The 21,072-nt window shown below is 43.4% G+C and overlaps 1 protein-coding gene across 3 annotated transcripts in view; it reads left to right on the forward strand.

Moving 5' to 3' along the window:
- Positions 1–21,072, forward strand: part of FNIP2 (folliculin interacting protein 2) — a 68,491-nt gene that overhangs the window by 42,765 nt on the left and 4,654 nt on the right. For all 3 annotated transcript variants that reach the window (XM_084856358.1, XM_084856357.1, XM_084856356.1), the window contains 10 exons: positions 854–925; positions 2,395–2,515; positions 3,444–3,645; positions 4,800–4,888; positions 9,836–9,982; positions 10,083–10,252; positions 12,519–13,731; positions 15,178–15,334; positions 17,357–17,560; positions 18,594–18,709. In XM_084856358.1, coding sequence (XP_084712484.1) covers positions 854–925; positions 2,395–2,515; positions 3,444–3,645; positions 4,800–4,888; positions 9,836–9,982; positions 10,083–10,252; positions 12,519–13,731; positions 15,178–15,334; positions 17,357–17,560; positions 18,594–18,709 — 2,491 coding nt within the window. The remainder of the gene's footprint in view (positions 1–853; positions 926–2,394; positions 2,516–3,443; positions 3,646–4,799; positions 4,889–9,835; positions 9,983–10,082; positions 10,253–12,518; positions 13,732–15,177; positions 15,335–17,356; positions 17,561–18,593; positions 18,710–21,072) is intronic.

Here is a 21,072-nt window from a genome sequence, read left to right on the forward strand (position 1 = left end):
TGACCCTGATATCTTCCCCAAGGGGCTCTGCTTTCTTGCACCATATTGTAACATTCAAAAAGCCCCAAGTATATATGCACTGAAAGCTGTTGACATTTGTTGTTCTGGAATGTGCCTAATGGAGAGGGAAGCGCTACTGCAAAAATGGGTTCTCATTCTCTTAATGATCATTTCATGAAAATAAAATCTGGAGGGTACAATCTGCTGCTGTAGTTTGCAATGCATTTGTATAGCTTGGACGGCCAGGCTAAATCAGCCATGTAAGTCCCATAATTCCCAGTTGCAGTCCAACACATCTGGAGGACATCAGGTTGGGAAGCCTGAATTAGGCACTGGTTGAATGTGAGTAGTAGTTATCAGTGCATGTGGCCTGCCATTGCTGCAAAAGAGCTTGAGATCCCGTGGGGGAAAACATAGTGGAGTACAGGAGTGCGTTCTGCATTGGAATACATACTCTTGCATTTGTGCTCTCTTTTTTCATGTCCCCAAAGGTGGGGCCAAGTGCGAAAGTTAACCAGCTGAGCACAAATAGTGCTGAGCTACGGGGAGCAAGAGGTCCCTAGTGCAAGGGGTTTGGCCTTCAATTATTTGCAGATATAAGGTCTGGCTAAGAGAACTCTATGGGATATTTAAAAGGCACTGCAGTACCCTTCTAAGTAACTTTCCTTACTGTTGTGGTTTTTCATTACTTACTCTTTTATATTTTTGCTATTTCAAATAAATCAACCTGAGCTATTACTCTGGAGCTTTTGAAAACGGCACTCCTGAATCCAAACTGCTGGTGTGAAGCTTGGTTTTGAAAGTGGATGATAAATAAGATACCTGTTTCATCTTCAACATTTTTTTAATTCAGCACACAGCACCCCCGTTGACATGCCTAGCAGGGGGCAGAATGAAGACAGAGACAGCGGCATTGCTCGATCAGGTATCTAATTATTCCTTTGGTCTTTCGTGCTGTATTGGCAAAAGGTGATAAACTTTATCTTAATAAAATGTGATCCAACAGATTCAGATTTGATTTCACTTGATATGGAATTGGAACACTCCTCCTATGAATCCTTATATTGCATTCAGAAATGGGAGTGTTGGCTCACCAGTTTGTCTAGGATTTTTAAAAACAGGACATCTGGCCTCTTTACCACCATCTTCACTATTACCTGCCTCACAAAACTCATTGTTTGTACTCGTCATCTGACTTTGTCCTGTTTAGGTTTCATTGATTTTTAATGTAGATTGTAAGCCTCTTAAGCCATGCCACTGTGTTCTGGACAGTGGCACATCACAGAAAGGCTCCAACAGTTCCAAGTGCTAGAGCTATTGATATTACGCTAGTGGAAACCAACACTGGTGCAATGTCAATAGCGCTGGCTAGTGCAGCAGATTTCCCAGGATACCCATTGTGCTAGCTGGCGCCATTGACGTTGCACAAGTGTTGGTTTCCACTAGCGCAGTGTCAAGTAATGCAAGTGCCTGGACTCTGTTGGATCCTTCCACGTCTGTTCAGAGAGATCATGATTCTACCATGTTTAACTTACTTAGTTCTTGGTTGCTATATGTTGGAATATCTGAAATAGCTAGCAGTTGGAAAATCTGGAGAAGAGGACTTGCCATCTTTACAATCCCCAGCTCTTCCCTTTTACTGTTGCCAGTCTCTTCTAGATGAGAGATGAGGGAACTAGCTGGGAGACATCAAGCCTGATGAAAACTCTCCAGCCTGCAGAACTCTCTATATAACCAGACTGCTGTGTCCCTTTGGAGTGTATGAAACCAATACTAGTAGTGTGGATTATATTTATTGTTCTTTTTGACCTGTTTATTTTAATATTGCTTACTGTTTCTTGCATTGTAATACTGAAATTTTTTTACATGTATTGTATTTTATATTTTAACTTTTTATTGATATGTTTTGTAAAAAAAAAACCTGTTCTTTCAGATGTTTTCTATGTTAATCTCTGTTGTGAGGTGCTTTGAGTGCAGTTTACTGTAGAAAAGTGGCATATAAATACTATTATTATCATTATGTGTGATCGAAAACTGGAAACATAATTACTTGTCAAATTTGATACAGAAGAGGGTTATATGTTTATCCTACAGTAATAGGATGGAGTGGTGGGGGGAGTCTGTTCCCTTTCATTGCTAGATAGTTAAGTAGGATTCCTTTTCTACCAAATGTGGTCTTAATATGGTGGACTAATTATCAGTCTGTTGTGTGCTTCCATATTGTAATTGCATGTGAGAGAAACTGTCGGTCTCTTTCTGCCTACTCCCCTAAAATAGAGAATGTATGTTAGATATCTTTAGCAGATGTGGGGTGCAAACTCCCATGAGAGCAGAGGAAATCATTGTTGAAGTGACACCCTGAGAAATGCTGGCATCTTTCTGCTTTCTTGCCAGCATCTTTGAGTAGTCTTTTGATGACTCCGCTACCATCTCCAAGCTCCTCTTCCAGCAGCTACCAGCGTCGTTGGATACGAAGTCAAACAACAAGTTTGGAAAACGGCATTATCCCTAGGTGGTAGGTTTCATAGGTATTACCTCCCTGTAATGTACTTGTGCAGACTGTTGGTTTAAATTTATAGGATGTTTTCTTTCTTTAAGTAATCATCCATAAACCACATCAAAAGGCTACAAATGTTAAACACGCACATAGCAACAATTGGACGCAAACAAAAATCCTCAAAAGGCCTAGTAGGTCAAGTACATTTTAGGTATAAGTACTTTGACCAAAATATTATCACACCTTAGTACCTCTGTTGGCACGGGGAAAGGTGTTCTGCATCTCAAAATGTTCTGCTTCTTGTGAGTAAATTGAGTAAGTGGTACGTGCGTGTTAGGGATGTACAGATTGTGTAAAATCCATTCCGTCTGTGTTTTGCGGATTGTCAGGCGCCTTTTGTTCCGTCGTCCGCCCATTGCTGGAATTGGATATTTTTTTTGTTTCTGAATTTGTGCAAATGAGAATATGTGCAAATTTTCACATGCAAAAATGAACAAATTTCCCCCAAATGCATATTTTCATACTTTAGCCTATGGCAAAATGTGCATTTTTGGCCATTTTTAAATTATGCGTATTTCTCTATGGTGAAATTTGTGCAAAATTTGAGAAAGCTAGAAAAATGTTCCATAAGTCTGTGAAATCCGTCCAACGTGGGAAAGCTGGTCCACTGCAGAATCCATGGGTCGGACTCACGAACATCCAAACTCATTTGGTTCTGTTGCAGATTTCTCCACCATCCCTAGTGTTTGTGTGTAGATATAGAGGCCTAGTTTTAACTAGGGCTGTATCCAATGCTAGCTCATTTCAATAAACCCATGGAAATGAATGGGGCTTGTTAAACTAACATCATTGGGTACTACCTATTGCTAATATCAACACAACTTTCTTGAAGGATGTTGTTAATTTAATGCACATGTAGCTGTCTTGCAACATTCCTCCCTTGCAGGTCAACTGAAGAGACATTCAGCATGGCAGATGAAAGCTGTGGTCTCAATCCTGCCATGATTCGAAGAAAGAAAATTGCCATCAGTATCATTTTCACCCTCCCTGAGAAGGAAGAGGCCCAGAGGGATTTCCAGGAGTTCTTCTTCTCCCACTTCCCCTTATTTGAATCACATATGAGCAAGCTGAAGAGTGCAATTGAAATGGTAGGGCAATGGAACACATTTGCGCTATCACAAAATTTTATTGTTATACAGCCATTGGTCTTAATGGCTATGAGGATTACCACCTGTGAGACAGGTTGGGATGAAAGATGATATATTAGGCGAGTGCTCAAGTTGTTTGGTGACTGAAGCTCCCTTCAGAAGTATTGTTCATGTGTTGTATCAATGGGGGAGTCGGCTGGCCCTGCCCCAGGTGTTGCACACTCTCGGGCTTTCTCTGCTCCCTGGCGGCTGTGCATACAGTGCCAATGTCTGAAGCAGAGAAGCCTTCATGTGTACACAAAGCCTTCCAGGCAATCTGGAACCCTGCATGAGCAGAGGTCTAAATCACATGTGTACAGCTGTTTGTGCGTACAACTGTAAATGCAAAGGCTTCTCTACTGCAGACATTTGCACTGTATCTGCAGATGCCACGGGGGGATAAGAAGCTGAAGTGTGTGATATTGGCCTGGGATAGTTGGAGTGGTTCTGTTCACACTTTGGTAGAACACATGAGTGACATTTCCTAAGGGGGCTTGAAACAGCATTTAATTGTGGGTTTCCTACTTGAAGTTGCAAGGTCTTCTCCATGGCATCACCCTAATTCTGAACATTGGAGGTAGGTTTGCCTAACTTGAAGGTCTTGGAAGATGAGCCTTGTGTAGCAAATGATGTTTGAAAGCTGCTCTAAAGGAAGAACGGAGCAAAACATTTATGGATCAACATTGCTCCTGAGACTTAAGTTGCCTTTCCCCTCCCCCAACCATAGAATCATAGAACAGCAGGGTTGGAAGGGGCCTATAAGACCATCGAGTCCAACCCTCGATACAGGAATCCAGGTCAGAGCATCCCTGACAGATGGCTGCAGCTTCAATTTATTTAAGCAATGTATTTAAATCCTTTTTTATATGGTTCCCTGAAATATGGGTAGAAACCAGGGGAAAATCTGCTGTAAGTGTTTCAGGTATATAGTTCCCTGATGTATCTATCACTTTAGAACATTGTCTGTGTAGCTCAGGTACAGGAGGATAGAAAGAGCCAGCTTCCAAGCTTGGTTCCAGTGCTTGCCTTTTTCGAAAGCTTTTTCAGTAAATCTCTGGGAAAAAATCACCTGTAGTCTGTCTTTTTAAACTCACTACAATTACTTTTTCTCCAAGGCAATGGTCTCCTGTAGAAAAATAGCAGAAACTAGCCAAAGAGTGCAAGTTTACATCAGCCGTGTCATGGATGCCCTGGATGAATTTAGGTAAGTTACTGCTGTATGGAATTATACAAGGACAGGCAACCAACTGGTTTGTATTTTTCCTTACTATTTAGGTCCTGGTGTATTTTAGTTTTGTCCCTGCTGTGCTAATCTTCCTGAGTTTCCCTTACACACTTGCTTTCTTCTCATTGAAGTGGATTTGCATTTCTTCTTAAAGGATGCTGAATTTGCAAATTGCAGCTGTACAACCGTATCCCCTCATGCTAAATAATGGGTATGCAGGTGCAATGGCACAGATACTCCATTTTTTAAAGTAGATTCTGGAAGAGAGCCAATATGAGACTTTTGTCTAGAACAGTTGAAGAAAAGTTTGCGCATCTTCAATCAATTCTGAGCTTTTGCAGAGTTAAGTAGGAAGCAGAATGCAGCAGTAGTGACAAATCCCAGCTTATGATGTGGCCTATATCCATCATGCAAATGTCAGTAGAAGATCTTTTGAAAAGCCACTATTCTCAGTGCAGCTATAAAGACAAAGGTGATGCATCAGTTAAATTTGCCCCTTGCAACATAGTTTATAAGGAACAGGTTTCCCAGTCTTCATTTCTCTCCCCACCCCCACCGCTTAATAAGTTACACAGTTATATGATGAGTCTTCAGGACAATCAAAATAGCTCATGGTAGCAATTGTGTTGTTATAAGCAATGGTCTGCAATCTGACTTTCCAAATGAGTATTTCAGCCTGATCTACACGTGCAGCAGAATGAGGTGGTAGGTGGTGGTGTCCACTTTGGACAGCTAGTTTGCGGGGTGTTGGTATCCCTTTTGCATTCCACTCTATACAAAAAGGCTCCAGTTCAAAAATGTAAGCCTCCACCTATAGTAGAAATCCCCATTTACCCACTTTATGGAGCCCTTCTGCTCCATGTGTAGACCAGGTCTTCATTTCTAATCTCATTTATGACTTTTTATGTAATATGTGCAAATTAATTTGGGAACAACTTTAGGGCTGAGCCCTAAATCAGCTGTTTTTAAAATGAGTTTCTTTGGCTTTTTATGCAAGGATTCTCCATTATCAAGTTGTTGTTGTTTATTCGGTCAGTCGCTTCCGACTCTCCGTGACTTCATGGACCAGCCCACGCCAGAGCTTCCTGTCGGCCGTCGCCACCCCCAGCTCCCCCAAGGTCGAGTCCGTCACCTCCAGAATATCATCCATCCATCTTGCCCTTGGTCGGTCCCTCTTCCTTTTGCCTTCCACTTTCCCCAGCATCAGCATCTTCTCCAGGGTATCCTGTCTTCTCATTATGTGGCCAAAGTACTTCAGTTTTGCCTTTAATATCATTCGCTCAAGTGAGCAGTCGCTGTCAAGGGCTCCTTGGAGGCCTCTCTCAGTCTAATCTAGTAGCCAAGTCCAGACACAGACAAAGGGATTCTTTTCAAAGCTTTATTCCTCTTTTACAACTTAACAACTCTACTGTTAGCAACTAGATATGATCAGCAGAGTACCTATGCCCTAAGTTGGAACAGTTGGTCCCCGTTTGAAAGGGAATCACTGGCAGACCCTGAACTTATGGGCTAGGGAGAGTCCCTCCTCTGTCACTCCCAGGACTGCTATCTAAGCTAGGAATGCTGGTCGGGGGAATCTCTGTCTGCTGTTGGCCCTGGGAAAGATTAGCGTGCTCCTCTCCCAGGAGCGGCTCCTCTTCCTCAGAATCAGAACTACTCTGGTATTCTATGGGCTCAGTGTCCACCCTGACAGTCTGGCTTTATTTCCTGGAGTATGGACTGGTTTGATCTTCTTGCAGTCCAAGGCACTCTCAGAATTTTCCTCCAGCACCACAGTTCAAAAGCATCTATCTTCCTTCGCTCAGCCTTCCTTATGGTCCAGCTCTCACAGCCATAGGTTACTACGGGGAATACCATTGCTTGAACTATGTGGACCTTTGTTGTCAGTGTGATGTCTCTGCTCTTCACTATTTTATCAAGATTTGTCATTGCTGTCCTCCCAAGAAGTAAATGTCTGCTGATTTCCTGGCTGCAGTCAGCGTCTGCAGTAATCTTTGCGCCTAGAAAGACAAAGTCTGTCACTGCCTCCATGTTTTCTCCCTCTATTTGCCAGTTATCAATCAAGCTGGTTGCCATAATCTTAGTTTTTTTTGAGGTTGAACTGCAACCCAGCTTTTGCACTTTCTTCTTTCACCTTCGTCATGAGGTTCCTGAGCTCCTCCTCGCTTTCAGCCATCAAAGTGGTATCATCTGCATATCTGAGATTTTTAATGTTTCTTCCAGCGATTTTAACTCCAGCCTTGGCTTCATCAAGCCCAGCACGTCGCATGATGTGTTCTGCGTACAGGTTGAATAGGTAGGGTGAGAGTATGCAACCCTGCCGTACTCCTTTCCAAATCTTAATCCAGTCCGTTGTTCCGTGGTCTGTTCTTACCGTTGCTACTTGGTCATTATACAGATTCCTCAGGAGGCAGACGAGATGACTTGGTATCCCCATCCCACCAAGAACTTGCCACAATTTGTTATGATCCACACAGTCAAAGGCTTTAGAATAGTCAATAAAACAGAAATAGATGTTTTTCTGAAACTCCCTGGCTTTCTCCATTATCCAGCGGATATTGGCAATTTGGTCTCTAGTTCCTCTGCCTTTTCGAAACCCAGCTTGTACATCTGGCAGTTCTCGTTCCATGAATTGCTGGAGTCTACCTTGCAAGATCTTGAGCATTACCTTACTGGCATGTGAAATAAGTGCTACTGTTCGATAGTTTGAACATTCTTTGGTGCTTCCTTTTTTTGGTATGGGGATATAAGTTGATTTTTTCCAATCTCTTGGCCCTTCTTGTGTTTTCCAAATTTGCTGGCATATGGCATGCATCACCTTGACAGCATCATCTTGCAAGATTTTAAACAGTTCAGCTGGGATACCGCCATCTCCTGCTGCCTTGTTATTGATCTTTAGAACATCGGATAAAGTTGATCTTTAGAACATCGGATTCATCGTTCACCACCAGCACCATCGGCTGCTAGCCATCCTTTTGGCTTTGAGCTAGCTGCGTCATCACATCTGGGGCTAGTTGAACTTATCCTCTGTTCCTCCCCAGTAGCATTTTGACCATCTTCCGACCTGGGAGTCCCATCTTCCGATGCTATACCGACATATCTCTGGTTGTACTGATCCATTTAGTTTTCATGGCAAGAATACTGGGGTGGGTTGCCGTTTCCTTCCCCAGGGATCGTATTTAGTCTGACCTCTCTGCCATGACCTTCCCGTCTTGGGTGTCCACATTAGTATCAATGATTTCTCCTGCCATTATTTATTCTGGACCTTTTGCTAAAGCATCTTGGTCACAGAGATGAATGATTACCGATGCTCATAAGACTGAAACTGTTAGGACCTGTGACTGGAAATTTAGTTCTAAGTTCTTCAAAGTCGTGTTAAGGATAGTTTAATGGCAATGAGTTGTGGTGGCTTTTCCTGTTAACCCATTAATGCCATGATATATATAAAACATCCCCAATGGTGAAATGAGGGAAGCTACTAAAGTTTGGAAAGTATAAGTGTTGGATAAGGATTTCATGCTTCAGTCTGGCTTCTGTGTGGGTTTGATCATCTGATCATATTTCAGCTCATTATTTAAGCACCTGACAGGGGCCAAAGCCAAGATGCAGAGGGTGGGTAGGGATTATATAAAAGAGCACATGACTCAGAGATGAAACACACAACATAAATGTGCCCTTCACAACTGTGTCTTATGACTTGCTGCTTTTTGACAGCCCAGGGGACCAAGAGATGGTGTAGAAATGGACCCGGCTGTGTTTTTGAGAACAGGACCCTGATCCACTGAATGGCTAATGCACTTAATTTTGTATGTCTCTTTAGACGAGCAGTGTATGGGGATGTTGACAAGAGAATGATGCTTACTTCAGAGTATTGTATAGTATTTATTTTGTCATTTTGCTCTTGAGTCTATTGCTCTTGTTCATGAACCTTTCCTGAAGTTTTCCACAAAGATCCCAGCTCTATTCCAACGTAATGTAAACATATGGGGCAGGCGTGGGGTATGGGCGGTTTGCATGTGCCCCAACCTTCATGTGTTTAATAATGTAAGATCTGAAAGAGACCCCTGCATGGCTCCAAATCACACAGAACATTTCCTCTATGTGTACAGTTGTAAAGGGGGTCTCTCAGAAAGTTCATACTGAAAGAGTGATGGTCAGACATACCTGAAGGCATCGGGAAGGATCACATGACATCTGAACAGAGGTCCTGTGTTGCGGTTCTGTGTGTGGTTATGGTTCCTGACTTTAAAAGTAATACAACCACATTGTCTTGGTTAACGTGTGTCCTATGTCAACATGTAGGGTACAAACCATATGGATTTCAGTGGTGCCTCAACTGTACTCCCTTGAGGCTAAGGGAAACTTTACTCTCAGTTCACCCCTTCCAGACTGAACACAGATGCAATCGGCAGTCAAAGTCCATACATTCCCAAGCTTGCAGTGTGATTTGTGGACCCCAAAACTTTTTTTTCCCCCGACAGCATTCATATATTTGAAAAATGCACTTGAAAAATGTGTACTAATATGCTTGTTTAACCCTTGGTGATCCTGCAAACCAGGTCAGGGGAAGCTTAGCATGGCTTGCCTATGCAGTGAAGAAAGGATCCTGTGCACCCCTGTTCTTCACCTACCTGTATTGCTTTTCTTACATTTAGGATATAAAAAGATCTGTGCTAGATCAGACCAAGGGTCCATCTAGTCCAGCATACTGTTCACACAGTGGCCAACCAGCTGCCCACGGGAAACCCACAAGCAGGATATGAGTTGCTGATCCAGTAATTTCTGGGTCCACTGCAATGGGACTGGGGAAGCGGGATTAGTAGATTGGCTTTGTAAGCTGAGGTTCTGTGAAAGAGGTTTTGTGCTTTGAATAATTTGCACTTTTTTAGGTAATGGATTTCTTCTGGGGTTCTTTCCTTTTGGTAGAGTTACAATCTGGAACTTGTATTCAGTTCCAAGGATTGCAGAACCTGTGTGGCTTACCATGATGTCTGGTGCTTCAGAAAAGAACCCATTATGCCAGCACTTTCTCAAGGAATTCACTGTTCTGATAGAACAAACCAGCAAAAACCAGTAAGTTGCCTTTTCCTCCTGCCTCGCTCTGCTCCCCTATGTGGAAAGTGCGAGTTGATTGCAATGCTGATTGTCCTCTTTCTGATTCTTGTCTCTCTAGGTTCTTAGCTGCACTTCTAACAGCAGTGCTGACCCATCACCTGGCCTGGGTCCCTACAGTGATGCCCATCGACCATCTCCCCATCATGGCCTTTTCTGAGAAACACGCTTCTCCGTCTGTGAACAGGCTAGCAAAATCTCATCCTTACAGTCCGCTCTGGGCGCAGCTTGGTCAGTGCAAACCTTCCAATCCAAACTTGAGATGTCTTTATTGGACTACGTTTCTTTGCCTAGAAATGTGTTTGTGAGCATGCATGTGAAACTAGCTTATCTAAAAATATTAGGCTGAGGAATAGGTGGGCCATAATTAGAGAACAACTTGAGGGATGCTTGTGTGGTGGGACTTCTGACTTTGTTTTGGAATATCTATACTACCTCCATGATCACGTGCATGCATTTTACCAGCTTTACAGAAGTCTTTGTCCAGCATAAAAGGGTATACCTTGCAACCAGAAGCTGATCCAATAGTCTATATAAGATCCTATTGTCAATATTGTTGTCTATATCTCCATGAAGCGTGGCAGTCCCCTCTAGTGGTTACCGAGTAGGTTGCAAGCTGCATAATTGGCTTTTAGTCCTTTTTGCACTTTTGGTAGTGATGAAATGTAGATGCAAGCAGTAGATTTTCAGTTTGTTGGGTATCTAAGCAAATCCGGGGCCTGTACTGCATTAGTAGCACAGTTTCGATTAACTCTTTACATTGGCTGAGGGCAATATCCAGTGGTGTCATTCCACACATTCAAATGGTGCTAGCAAAGCTCCGCTGAATCTTTTGTGCAAACAGTTGATCATTACACTTGCACAACCAGAATGTGCAGCCCGTTCCACAATGGGTTGCACAAAAGTTATGTGCAAGCGGTTGGACAACGGGTTGCACAAGCGTAGTACACAACCGCTTGCACACCTGTGCTTGCACAAATGTAACTTTAGTTGGATTCTCCTCTTGTGCATAGTTCGGAACCTAGTTTCCTCTAGCACAACATCATTTGCGCTTATGGACTGACATAGTTGGATACTGCCCTGAGAGTCTACCGAAATAATGTGATATGTCCAGTGAATACATTCAGCATCCCAAATTAGAAGTCACATTACTTTGTCCTCCTCTTTAATTTCACTGTTGAAGGTATGGAAGTAGGAATGAAAGAGTGGCCCTCTCCAGGAGTGAAAGAGAAGTCTGACTGGTAGTTCTGCTTGTCAGGGCTTGGGTGGCCTGCATGGTTCTCTGTTCTTAATGATTAGCACAGGAGTAAAATATCCAAAATGTGCATTCTACACATTTCTTCCCAAGATGCTGTTCAGTAAGTAAAGTAGCCATCTCTAAAAGAGACTTGACAGCTTTTAGCTAGCAAAAACTATTACTCAAGTCAGAGGTTTGCACTTTACATTATCTAAATCTCATGGTGCTTTTTACTGAATGTTGTGAAGTGCTACCATGATTGTATACTGACAAGTAATTTTGGTGGCCCCTTCAGTTGCAGAGGGCAAATCTGTAAGATAAGAGGTGTCAACTCGTTTTGTATTTCTGTTATGACTTCTATCCAACATCGAAATAAAACTGTACATTGTACATTGTTTAATGTTCTATGGGATGCAGTTTAATGTTCTATGGGATGCTGAGTTTAGGTGATGTTGGCATAAACTGATTTTAGTGCAGTGTATACACCCCCTGCTAATGACTTGGGAAGAACCTTAAAGCAAGATTGAATTAGAAGATGCAAACAAAACTTGAGGGCATGATCCAGCCAAAGTTAAGCACTTCTGTCCCATTTATTTTCACTGGGATGTTAACCATGTGTGTTAATTTCTCCTATTGAAATCAATGGAACTTAAAATAGATTAACTTGAACTGGATTGTGCCCTATAGGTAGGATCCAATTGATCCTTGCGGTGGCAGAGGCCCGCGTGAAGCCCCTTCCACTGGTAGCACTTCCAGGAGAAAGCACTGAAATGAGCAGAAATGCTCATTTCAGAAGGGGCACAGTCTGCCCCTTCCATTTCCAGATGTTTGGGGGCTTGCCCTCGGAAGCACAACATTGCCACCACTGGTGGTATGTGCTGCGCATGCACCAAGAACCGGCGGTACTGGCCGACATGACTGGATCCTACCCTTAGAGTTTCTCTTTGTCAGTTAGGATGGAGTAATTATTGTAATTAATGTAATTTATTTATTTAAAAAAATTACCCACTTTTCATTATAAAATAATCCCAAAACGGATTATTAATAATTACAATACCAAACACAGTAAAATCATATGAACATAGACTGATCATACAATAAAACAGGATACTGTTTGATCCTTCAGTGCTGACTTTCCTTTGCAGACAGATAAATCTCTTTGGACAAGTTTGATTTTAATGGTTTAATCCTCTTGTCCTCTGTCCATCTTGGTTAATAACGCAGTGTGAATCTCTCCCTTTTTTCTTATGCTTTGTCTAGGTGACTTGTATGGTGCTATAGGTTCACCTGCCAGGATGACTAGGACTGTAATAGTTGGAAAACGTAAGGATTTGGTTCAGCGCATACTCTACGTTCTTACATATTTCTTACGGTGCTCTGAGCTGCAAGAGAATCAGCTGACCTGGAGTGGGCAAGTTGGAAAAGGAGAGCAAGCCCTAAATGGCAGCAAGATCACGACGGCGCTAGAAAAGGGAGAAATTGAGGAGTCCGATTATGTGGTAGTCACTGTTAGAAATGAGCCTGCTCTCATAACTCCTGTTCTGCCCCAAAAGAGTGGAAGCGCTGCCACTAGGGGGCCTGAGAGCTGCTTCAAGCCTGCCTGCTTGAAAGGAAAACTGGATGGAATAAATGGCGAGCAGAGTTCTGAGGCATCTTCCTGCTTGTCGAAATTTGGCTTCCCGAAAGGAATTGTAGAGGAGGCTACGAAGGGAAAAACTGTGGCCATTTCAGAACCTGTATCTGGAGGGCCAGCTAAATTGGAGAACGTAACAGCAGGAATGAACGATGGCAACCAGTACAGTGCAACCGAACAAGTGCTTGGCAGCTTGACAGCTATACAGGGTCCTGAGGGGATTGACCAGAGGTACCTTCACTTGGAAAAGGTTACCTTCCAAATTGGAAGCTCCACCTCACCGGAATCTGATTTAGAAACCCAAAGAAAGGAGATGGACAAAACTCTGGGGAGGCTCAGGCTTAAAAGCACATCTCCGCACATTGTGTCGAGTCCACTACATGTAACTGCCCAGGCCCAACAGGAGAAAACTGACTTCTGTCTTAAACCACGTGCTAGGCAGAGAGCTAGTAAAACGCGAGCACCGAGTGCACCTTGCTTGTCAGGTCAGCTGTCTGTCCCTTCCGATAGCAAAGTCAAAACAATAAATCCGGGAAACCTAGAGGAATCTAAAAATACATCATCTGAAAACCTGGAAAGAGATTCTCTTGACTGTGATTCAGGAAGTTCCACTGATGTACAGGGGTCTGGCCAAGCAGCTGTTGAGGATATCCCCTGTGGGGATGCTGGAAGTAAACGCCCCGTTAGAATGGAAGAGAACTTTCCTAGAAATGAGAGCTCTGATAGTGCCCTCGGGGAGAGTGACGATGAAGGTAGTGCTTATATTCCAAATGCACAGTCTCTGAGCTCTGTCAACAATAGGTCTGAGGAGCTTTCTGAAGTGGAACTTGCTTTGCCAAGGTAAACAAAAAAATTGCCCAACTCTATGGTGTCACTGCCCATCATTTCCTGCATTGTTCCAAATAGCTCTTGAATAATCTGATGGAACCCCTAATCTGAAATTTAGACCAACTTAAGTCCAACTTAACTACCTAGCAGTAGCTTAGACCAACTTAACTACCTAGCAGTATTGACAGTGTTCTAGGAAAGATGGTTTGGGATAGCCTAAATCACTGTGAACTGAATTTTTGTTAAATGAATAATACTTGTAGCACATTGTAAGGTTTTGCAGTGCTAGAGACTGTTCAATTTGGTTAAACAGAACAAAAAGGCTCAGCTGTTCCATGTAGCAACAGCATAAAAACAAGAAGTCTTGGTCCAACAAAATTATTATGGCCAAAGCTTTGATCCAACAGTGTCATTCCACTAGTGCAAATGATGTTGTGCTAGCAGAAGCCAAGTTCTGAAGTATGCGCAAAGGGAGAATCCAACTAAAGTTCCATTTACAGACCTTAGGTTTACAGAGTGGTTTGCTAGTGCCAGCAGGGAGAGGATAGTGGGTGCAGCAATTTCTTCTTCTAATGGTATGTTGGATTAGAGTCTGCTTCATCAGATGCATAATGTGTTACTTGCAAAGTCTTTCAGTCTTTGCGAACAGATGGGTTTTGAGGACTTTGAGAGAGCTTCAGTTATTGGGCAGTATAGAAATGAAACAAAAAATAAAACATATGCTGCAGGCCAGAACTGATCCAGTGTAAAATATTTTGGTGTAAACACAGTTGGGGGTTAACTTGGTTGGATTTGTGGGCCCTTTGAGAGACCATGAAGGTGGGAAAGCATCTCCAGAGTTACTGCCTCAGAAATAGAGCTATAGTGAAAAGTAGGTAACTACATTCTAAGTGCAGGTTTGCCTACCTGTTTATTTGGATAACTCATTGACTCCCCATTTATAAGATGGTAACTGAGAACGAATGCCTGAGGCAATCATGAAATAACCAGGTTGTCATGTGAAAAATACATTTTTTAAAAAATCCGTCTACTGCTATGCTCAAGTCTCATAACTCAATTGAATTACTTCCAGTAGTCCTTACTAAAAAAATACACCTTGCATAATTATTTCCACTAGTTTTGCTAATCCTTGCAGACTGGACTGGACTGGACTGACATTGGAGTCCCATTATTGAGGCTTTAGATGTCTGGTGCACAACTTTTATTGGGAAAGATGTAATTCTCTGTTATAGAAAAAAGGAAGCTGTGGAGAAATTGTAACCTTCTAAGCTGAGAATGAGTGACATTTTCATGGCCATTCTAGATCACCTTCCAAGCAAAGCAGGTTGTAATATAGTTCATTCACATAATGTTATGAACTTGTCAGAATATTCCACTTATTGACCTTTTCAACATGTTTTAACAAAGAGGCCTAGAAGTGGTTGAGGACTAAGTGAACAACCAATTCCTGTGTTTCAGATCCAACACAATCAGCACTCAAAGCGTGAAGCATTTTGGAAGATCTCTTCTGGGTGGCTATTGTGCTTCATATATGCCTGATCTGGTGTTGCATGGAATAAGTACTGATGAGCAACTTAAGCAATGCTTACCAGCTGAGTTGAGTCATGCAGTGAATGTAAGTCTGAGTATGCGTCTGAACAAGACGCTTGAGCAAGATGAATATGGGCAAAACCCTGACAGAAGGGAAGGGATTTGGAAGGTTAAGCAGAACTGGCAGTAAGTCAAAGGAAAAATGGTGGGGGAGCCTTCCCAAAGTGGGTGTCCTCCAGATGTTTTGGACTATAACTCCTGTCATCCCTGGCCATTGGCTGGGGCTGATGGGAGTTGGTAGTCCAACATCAGGAGGGCACCAGGTTGGGAAAGGCTGCCCTAACCTATCATTATCTTCCACTAATAGAGTTCAAATTTAACTTACAGGCTGCCCTATTGCAAGATGTGGTGATGACCACTAGCTTAAGTTGTCTTGAAAACTGTTGGACAAGGGGTGCGGAAGCTCATTCAGCCCGAGGGCCAAATTCCATTTCAGAGAAGCTTTTGGGGGCCACATTCCACTGGTGGGTGGGGATAATGCCAGAAGGGTGGGACCAAAGGCAAAAGGCGTGGGGCCAACACTGCCAGCACATTGTGGCTTCAAGCTCTCACTGCCAGTGACTAATCCTTGGGGAAGGCACTTAAAGCTTTTAGAATGGGGAAAAGACTGCACAAAAGCTGGGAAACCACCAGATGACCAGTGGGTGGGTGGAAGGGGTGGGGCCATCTGGGGAACTCTGGAGGGCCAGATTTGGCCCACGGACTTGAGGTTCTGCACCCCGGTATTAGATCAATTTATGTAGAACAGGCCTTCGAGTGGATATTATGAATTCATAACAACAACAAAAAGTAGAACCCCTGCTCTTGGGAGACAATGCGCTTCTGAGTACCAGATGCTGGGAACAAACCAGGGAAGATCATAGCTGCCATGCCCTATTTATGATCTTCTAAAGGCATCTGGCTGGCCTCTAGTCAGAAACAAACACTGGGTTTAGATAGACCTCAGGCTGATCCAGAAAGGTAAGAGGTGACAAGCCGGTGCCTTGACTGTAGCACTTCAGGTTGCAGGGCGGAGTTCTCCTATTCAGTGCTCCTCCAGATGGAAGTTTCTTCCACATAGGAAGCTAGATGTCAAGGAGAAGGCTAGGTTACAACTTGTCTCCCCAGTGTCTAGCTTTTGATGTGGAGGTAACTTTCTTGTGCCAGGCTCCTAAGGGGAGAGAACCATGTTCACATGGATCAAGGGAAGAAAACGATCATTGTTTCCTCTACACCCGCTGTATGTCAGGCAAGCCTGGTTTTCGAAGCTTGCTGAATATATGGTGGCCAAATAGCGAGATAGAGCCTCCATATAACCCAAGGAGAGGCTATAAACAGCATTAAGTGCTGGTCATAGGAAGATGCATTACTCTAGATCAGACTGTTCATCCAACCGAATATTGTCTACTCTGGCTTGCAGTCCAAGCTCTGTCGCTGAGAAGGAGCTCTCCTGTCAGCTGCTTGCCTGATCTTTTTTTTAAACTGGAGATGCCAGGGGTTGAACCCTGGAGCTTCTGCATGCAAAGTGGAGCTGTGGCCCTTCCCAAATGTGCATAGCTGCATGTTCCACATTGTGCCAGTTTGCCCTGATCCAAAAATCTGTACAGGCTCAAGAAGAACACGTAGATCTTTTGCATACTTGAGCTGCCCTATTCATTTAAATGCAGGGCCCCCTGTCCACATGTGCATCTCTGATCTCACTGAAATGGACGAAAAGTATCAATTGCTAGCACAGGACATCTTGTCTGAAAAGACCGTCCTAGGTCAGTGCTTGGGGAAAAACAATCCTTGTTACATTAGTTCAGTATTTGCCAATAGAATTTTGCATTTATCACTTGATAAATGCCACCCTGACCTCAAACTTGTCATTTGTCAGAGGCTGCAAAGAACACCTGATTACTTAAATGCAACTCTTGTCTGCAAAAGGTTTCTCATGTTAAGTTATACTGAATGCAAAATTAAAATTGTAAGGTCAAAATATAATGACTTCCCAAAAAATTAACCTAAACCAGTGAACAGCAGTTTGAAAATGTCTTGTTTTCCATTCTTTTTGGTGTGTGTTTTACAGCATCCTGTACTAGATGAGCCCATAGCAGAAGCTGTTTGCATTATTGCAGATACAGATAAATGGACAGTACAGGTGGCCACAAGCCAGCGAAAGATGTTGGTGGATAACATAAAGCTAGGCAAAGATGTCCTGGTCTCCAGCCAAGTGTCTTCTTTATTGCAATCCATTTTACAGCTTTACAAACTTAACCTTCCTGCTGACTTTGTAAGTATCCATTTGCAAAGAACTGCATACAATAAGTATTGATTACCGGGAAAGGTATGATGTGCATCCGGTTTTTGAACTGCATATACCACTACACTAGGTTTTCAAACCTAGAAACAGGGCAGCATAATGAATATTGCTTTTTTCCTGCCCAGTTAACAGAACTAATTGCTATTTGCAGAACTGAATAGTCTAGGGGTCCAACAAGACATTATGTGAGTTACGCAGAGTTGACCCTTCTCTTCTCTTACTCTAGAGTAAGTGCATGTGGCCCAATTCAGATCAGGACCACTGTGTACCAGAAGGATTAAAACTCCCCCCCCAGCTGTTTGCTTTACAACCCCCCCCCCCCGAGTTAAAGGAGAAAGCCTCTATTGATGCCAATGGAGCCCTCTCCCCTCCTGGTGCACAATGGTCCCAATCCAAATTGGGGCCATTCGCATCTACTCCAGAGTAAGAAAAGGAGAGGGATCAGCTACTCGCTACGTAATGATGGAACATATAGTTTGACCCTAAGAATACTCCTCCCTGGCAGCTGCTAGAGGATTAGCAAGCTCTCTCTAGGGGCCTTCCTTTCTTGGCTGCAGCTTTGTTTCTCTCCCCTGGCAGGCCATGGCTGCAAATTTATGCCCTGTGCCCATCAGAAGAGAGTTACTTGCAGTCTCAGAATTCGTATCTCCTTTCAGACTCTGTATGTGGCCAGGGTGGGCTGGGTGATGTTGAGCACCTCCTATCATCCCAAGCACTCCCATTTCTGCTACTGTGGTACTCCTGATTGTTACTTACACCACCTCCACATTGTCAGGAAAAGTATACTAATTGTCCTGTGGAAGGACAAGTCTCTCCATCCAGCTAGCCACTATTGGAAAATGATTGGCCTAGATCAGTAAAATACTGAACTAAACAAGATGTTGGTTTGGCCCCAGCTAAGATTATCTTGTGTTCCATGCATCCATGTGTGTGTTGTCCACTTTACCTATTGCAATGTATTCCATTGGATTTGATCACTGTGAGCTTTCCCCTTCATTCATAGTGTATAATGCATCTTGAGGATCGACTACAGGAAATGTACCTCAAAAGCACAATGCTGTCGAAATATTTGCGAGGTCAAACAAGAGTTCATGTGAAAGAACTCGGAGTGGTATTGGGGTGAGTGATGCTAAAGCTCCTCTGAAGTTTGAGGGGGGCAGGTTCTTTCATCCTCTTATGCACAGAATATTCAGGATACTCCCTGTCTTTCCATTGTCAGGTTTTTTGTGAAAGACACACTGAATTGAGAGAGAGAGAGAGTGTGTGTGTGTGTGTGTGTGTGTGTGTGTCTGTTGGTCTGCCCCCATCGAGCCATCTGGAAATCAAGCTGAGCTGTAAAGTGTAAGAAAACAGAACATGTTTCTGGTCCTCCTTTTGTTCATTCTCTGAACAAATTGTAATTAAGAAGGAAAAAAAATGAGGGCTGGATGAGAATTCTCACTGCAACAGGGGAAGGAGCTGGGGAAAATCAATTTTAGACTATTTTGGTTTAGGGAGATGGATCAGGATGTTGAGAGAAGAGCTATAGGTGTAATATTGGCTAGCGTTGTATTCTTGACGTGAGGCGATTGTTGCAGCATTTAGAACTTTTCTGCTTGAACGGTTCAGGGAGAGAGAGAAGGGGAAGGGCATCCTTTAGCATTGCAGCCTTTCCCAACCTGGCACCCTCTCCTGGCTGATGTGCTTGACTAGAACTCCCATTATCCCCAGCCAGGTGCTGGGAGTGATGGGAGATGTAGCCCAGTATGTCTGGGGGCACTGTACTGGGAAGGGCTATCCTAAGAGCATTCCTGAGGTAAGAGATTCAACTGAACCTCTCAGAATTACTAACAACTTACCTTTTTCAAAGCAGGGATAGCTGAGTATGGTAATTTTAGAGACTGGCCTGTCATCCACACAGTGGTTTGAGGGACCTGTTAATTTTGTTATCTGATGCTGTTGGCCAGGGCATCACATAAAGGGCTGTCTCAAGGTATTTTGGTGCCCTATGCAAGGTGCAGTTTTGCCCAAGCCACAGCTGCTGGTTCCTCTGTGCTGCCATTGATCACTGCTCAGATAAATAGCAGTCATGAGGGAGAATAAGAATGTGAGAAGTATTTATAGATGACTCCATGTGTGTCTGCTTGGAAATAACTTCCTGTGAATTCAAGGGATTTACTCTGTACTACATCCGCAATCATCAATCTTTTGCCAGAGTATTTCCAATATTCTGGCAAAGGATTGATGATTGCAGCAACCTTTGACCACTTGGCCCATTGTTACAGGATGCATGATACAGAACCACCCTATGCCTGCTTACTGAGGAGTAAGTGTCACTCTGTTCAGAGGGGCTTACTCCATAGGACGTGTGTTTAGGATTGCAGCCACACGATCTGAATGTCTTCCCAGCCTATTTCTCCTTACCAGGAAAACAAACACACAGCAAACAAATTCTATACATAACCCCTAGACTCCTCAGACCACAAAAAATCATCTTTTAAAAAGTAATGTCTTGTCCACATGGACAGCTGGCTGCATAGTTTTGTATCGCAGGCAACACCAGCCAGGAGCTAACTTCACACAGGGGAGGTGAGGAAGAGCATTCCTGTTGCTTCTCTCTCCCCCCCCCCCAAACTCTTCAGACGTGAACAGTTTCTATAATTGTAAGAGCCCTATGCAGTTATTTGCCTGCTTGAGTGTAGGGCAAAAGTGGGGAGAGACGCACATGAATCCCGCGTTATCAGGATTCCTTATCATAAGATCTTTGTAAGCGTGTACAGTTGAATGGGGTAACAGAGCCCTCAACGCACAAAGGTCTAACTGATAGCTGTGCTGGGAAGTTGAGTCTGGAGCTTGTGTGTGCCCCCACATTCCCCTCCTCAGTTTTGCCCTATGTGTGAGCAGGTAAATGCCTACATAGGGCTTATGTTCCATCTGGATGTAGTGATTTTGACTTTCAGCCAACTGGAATCAAGAGCATTGAATTGGTAATCCATCAGAAACAAAACCTGGGAAATAGCCGGGCACACAGGAAGTCAACAGAGAGTGCAAGGACCTTCTCTGGAGGCTGGTGCAGGACCCGCAGTGGGTGAGGGGTTTGTGTTTCACTGGCCTGGAGATGGTGGGTGCAGGAGGGCTTTTTTCACTGGGATGAGTGAGTCAAATGTCTAGGTGGAGAATGTTGGGGAGCAGGCAGTGACTGGCACATTCCTCTGTTGACACCTGAGGTACCTGCCCCACCTGTCCCCTTTTCCTGGTCCTCCTAGTGGGCCTGATCACATGCAAGTTGCTGAGAGACCTGTAATATTAATGTTTGGAATATTAACTGCAATCCTATGCACACAGTAAATAAAATCCCAAAACCTACTTGGGTTGGTTCTGATTTTTATGATTTAAAGTCCCACTAACACAGATCCCTACAACCTTGCCAAATGAGAATAGAAATGGACTTGAGGGTTGAGATCTACTCTCTTGACTGAAAGACCACAGTTCCACAGCAAGCT

The sequence above is a fragment of the Heloderma suspectum genome, chromosome 5 (assembly GCF_057233095.1).
Source record: "Heloderma suspectum isolate Gila_16-S chromosome 5, 16-S_ref, whole genome shotgun sequence".
Classification (NCBI taxonomy): domain Eukaryota; kingdom Metazoa; phylum Chordata; class Lepidosauria; order Squamata; family Helodermatidae; genus Heloderma; species Heloderma suspectum.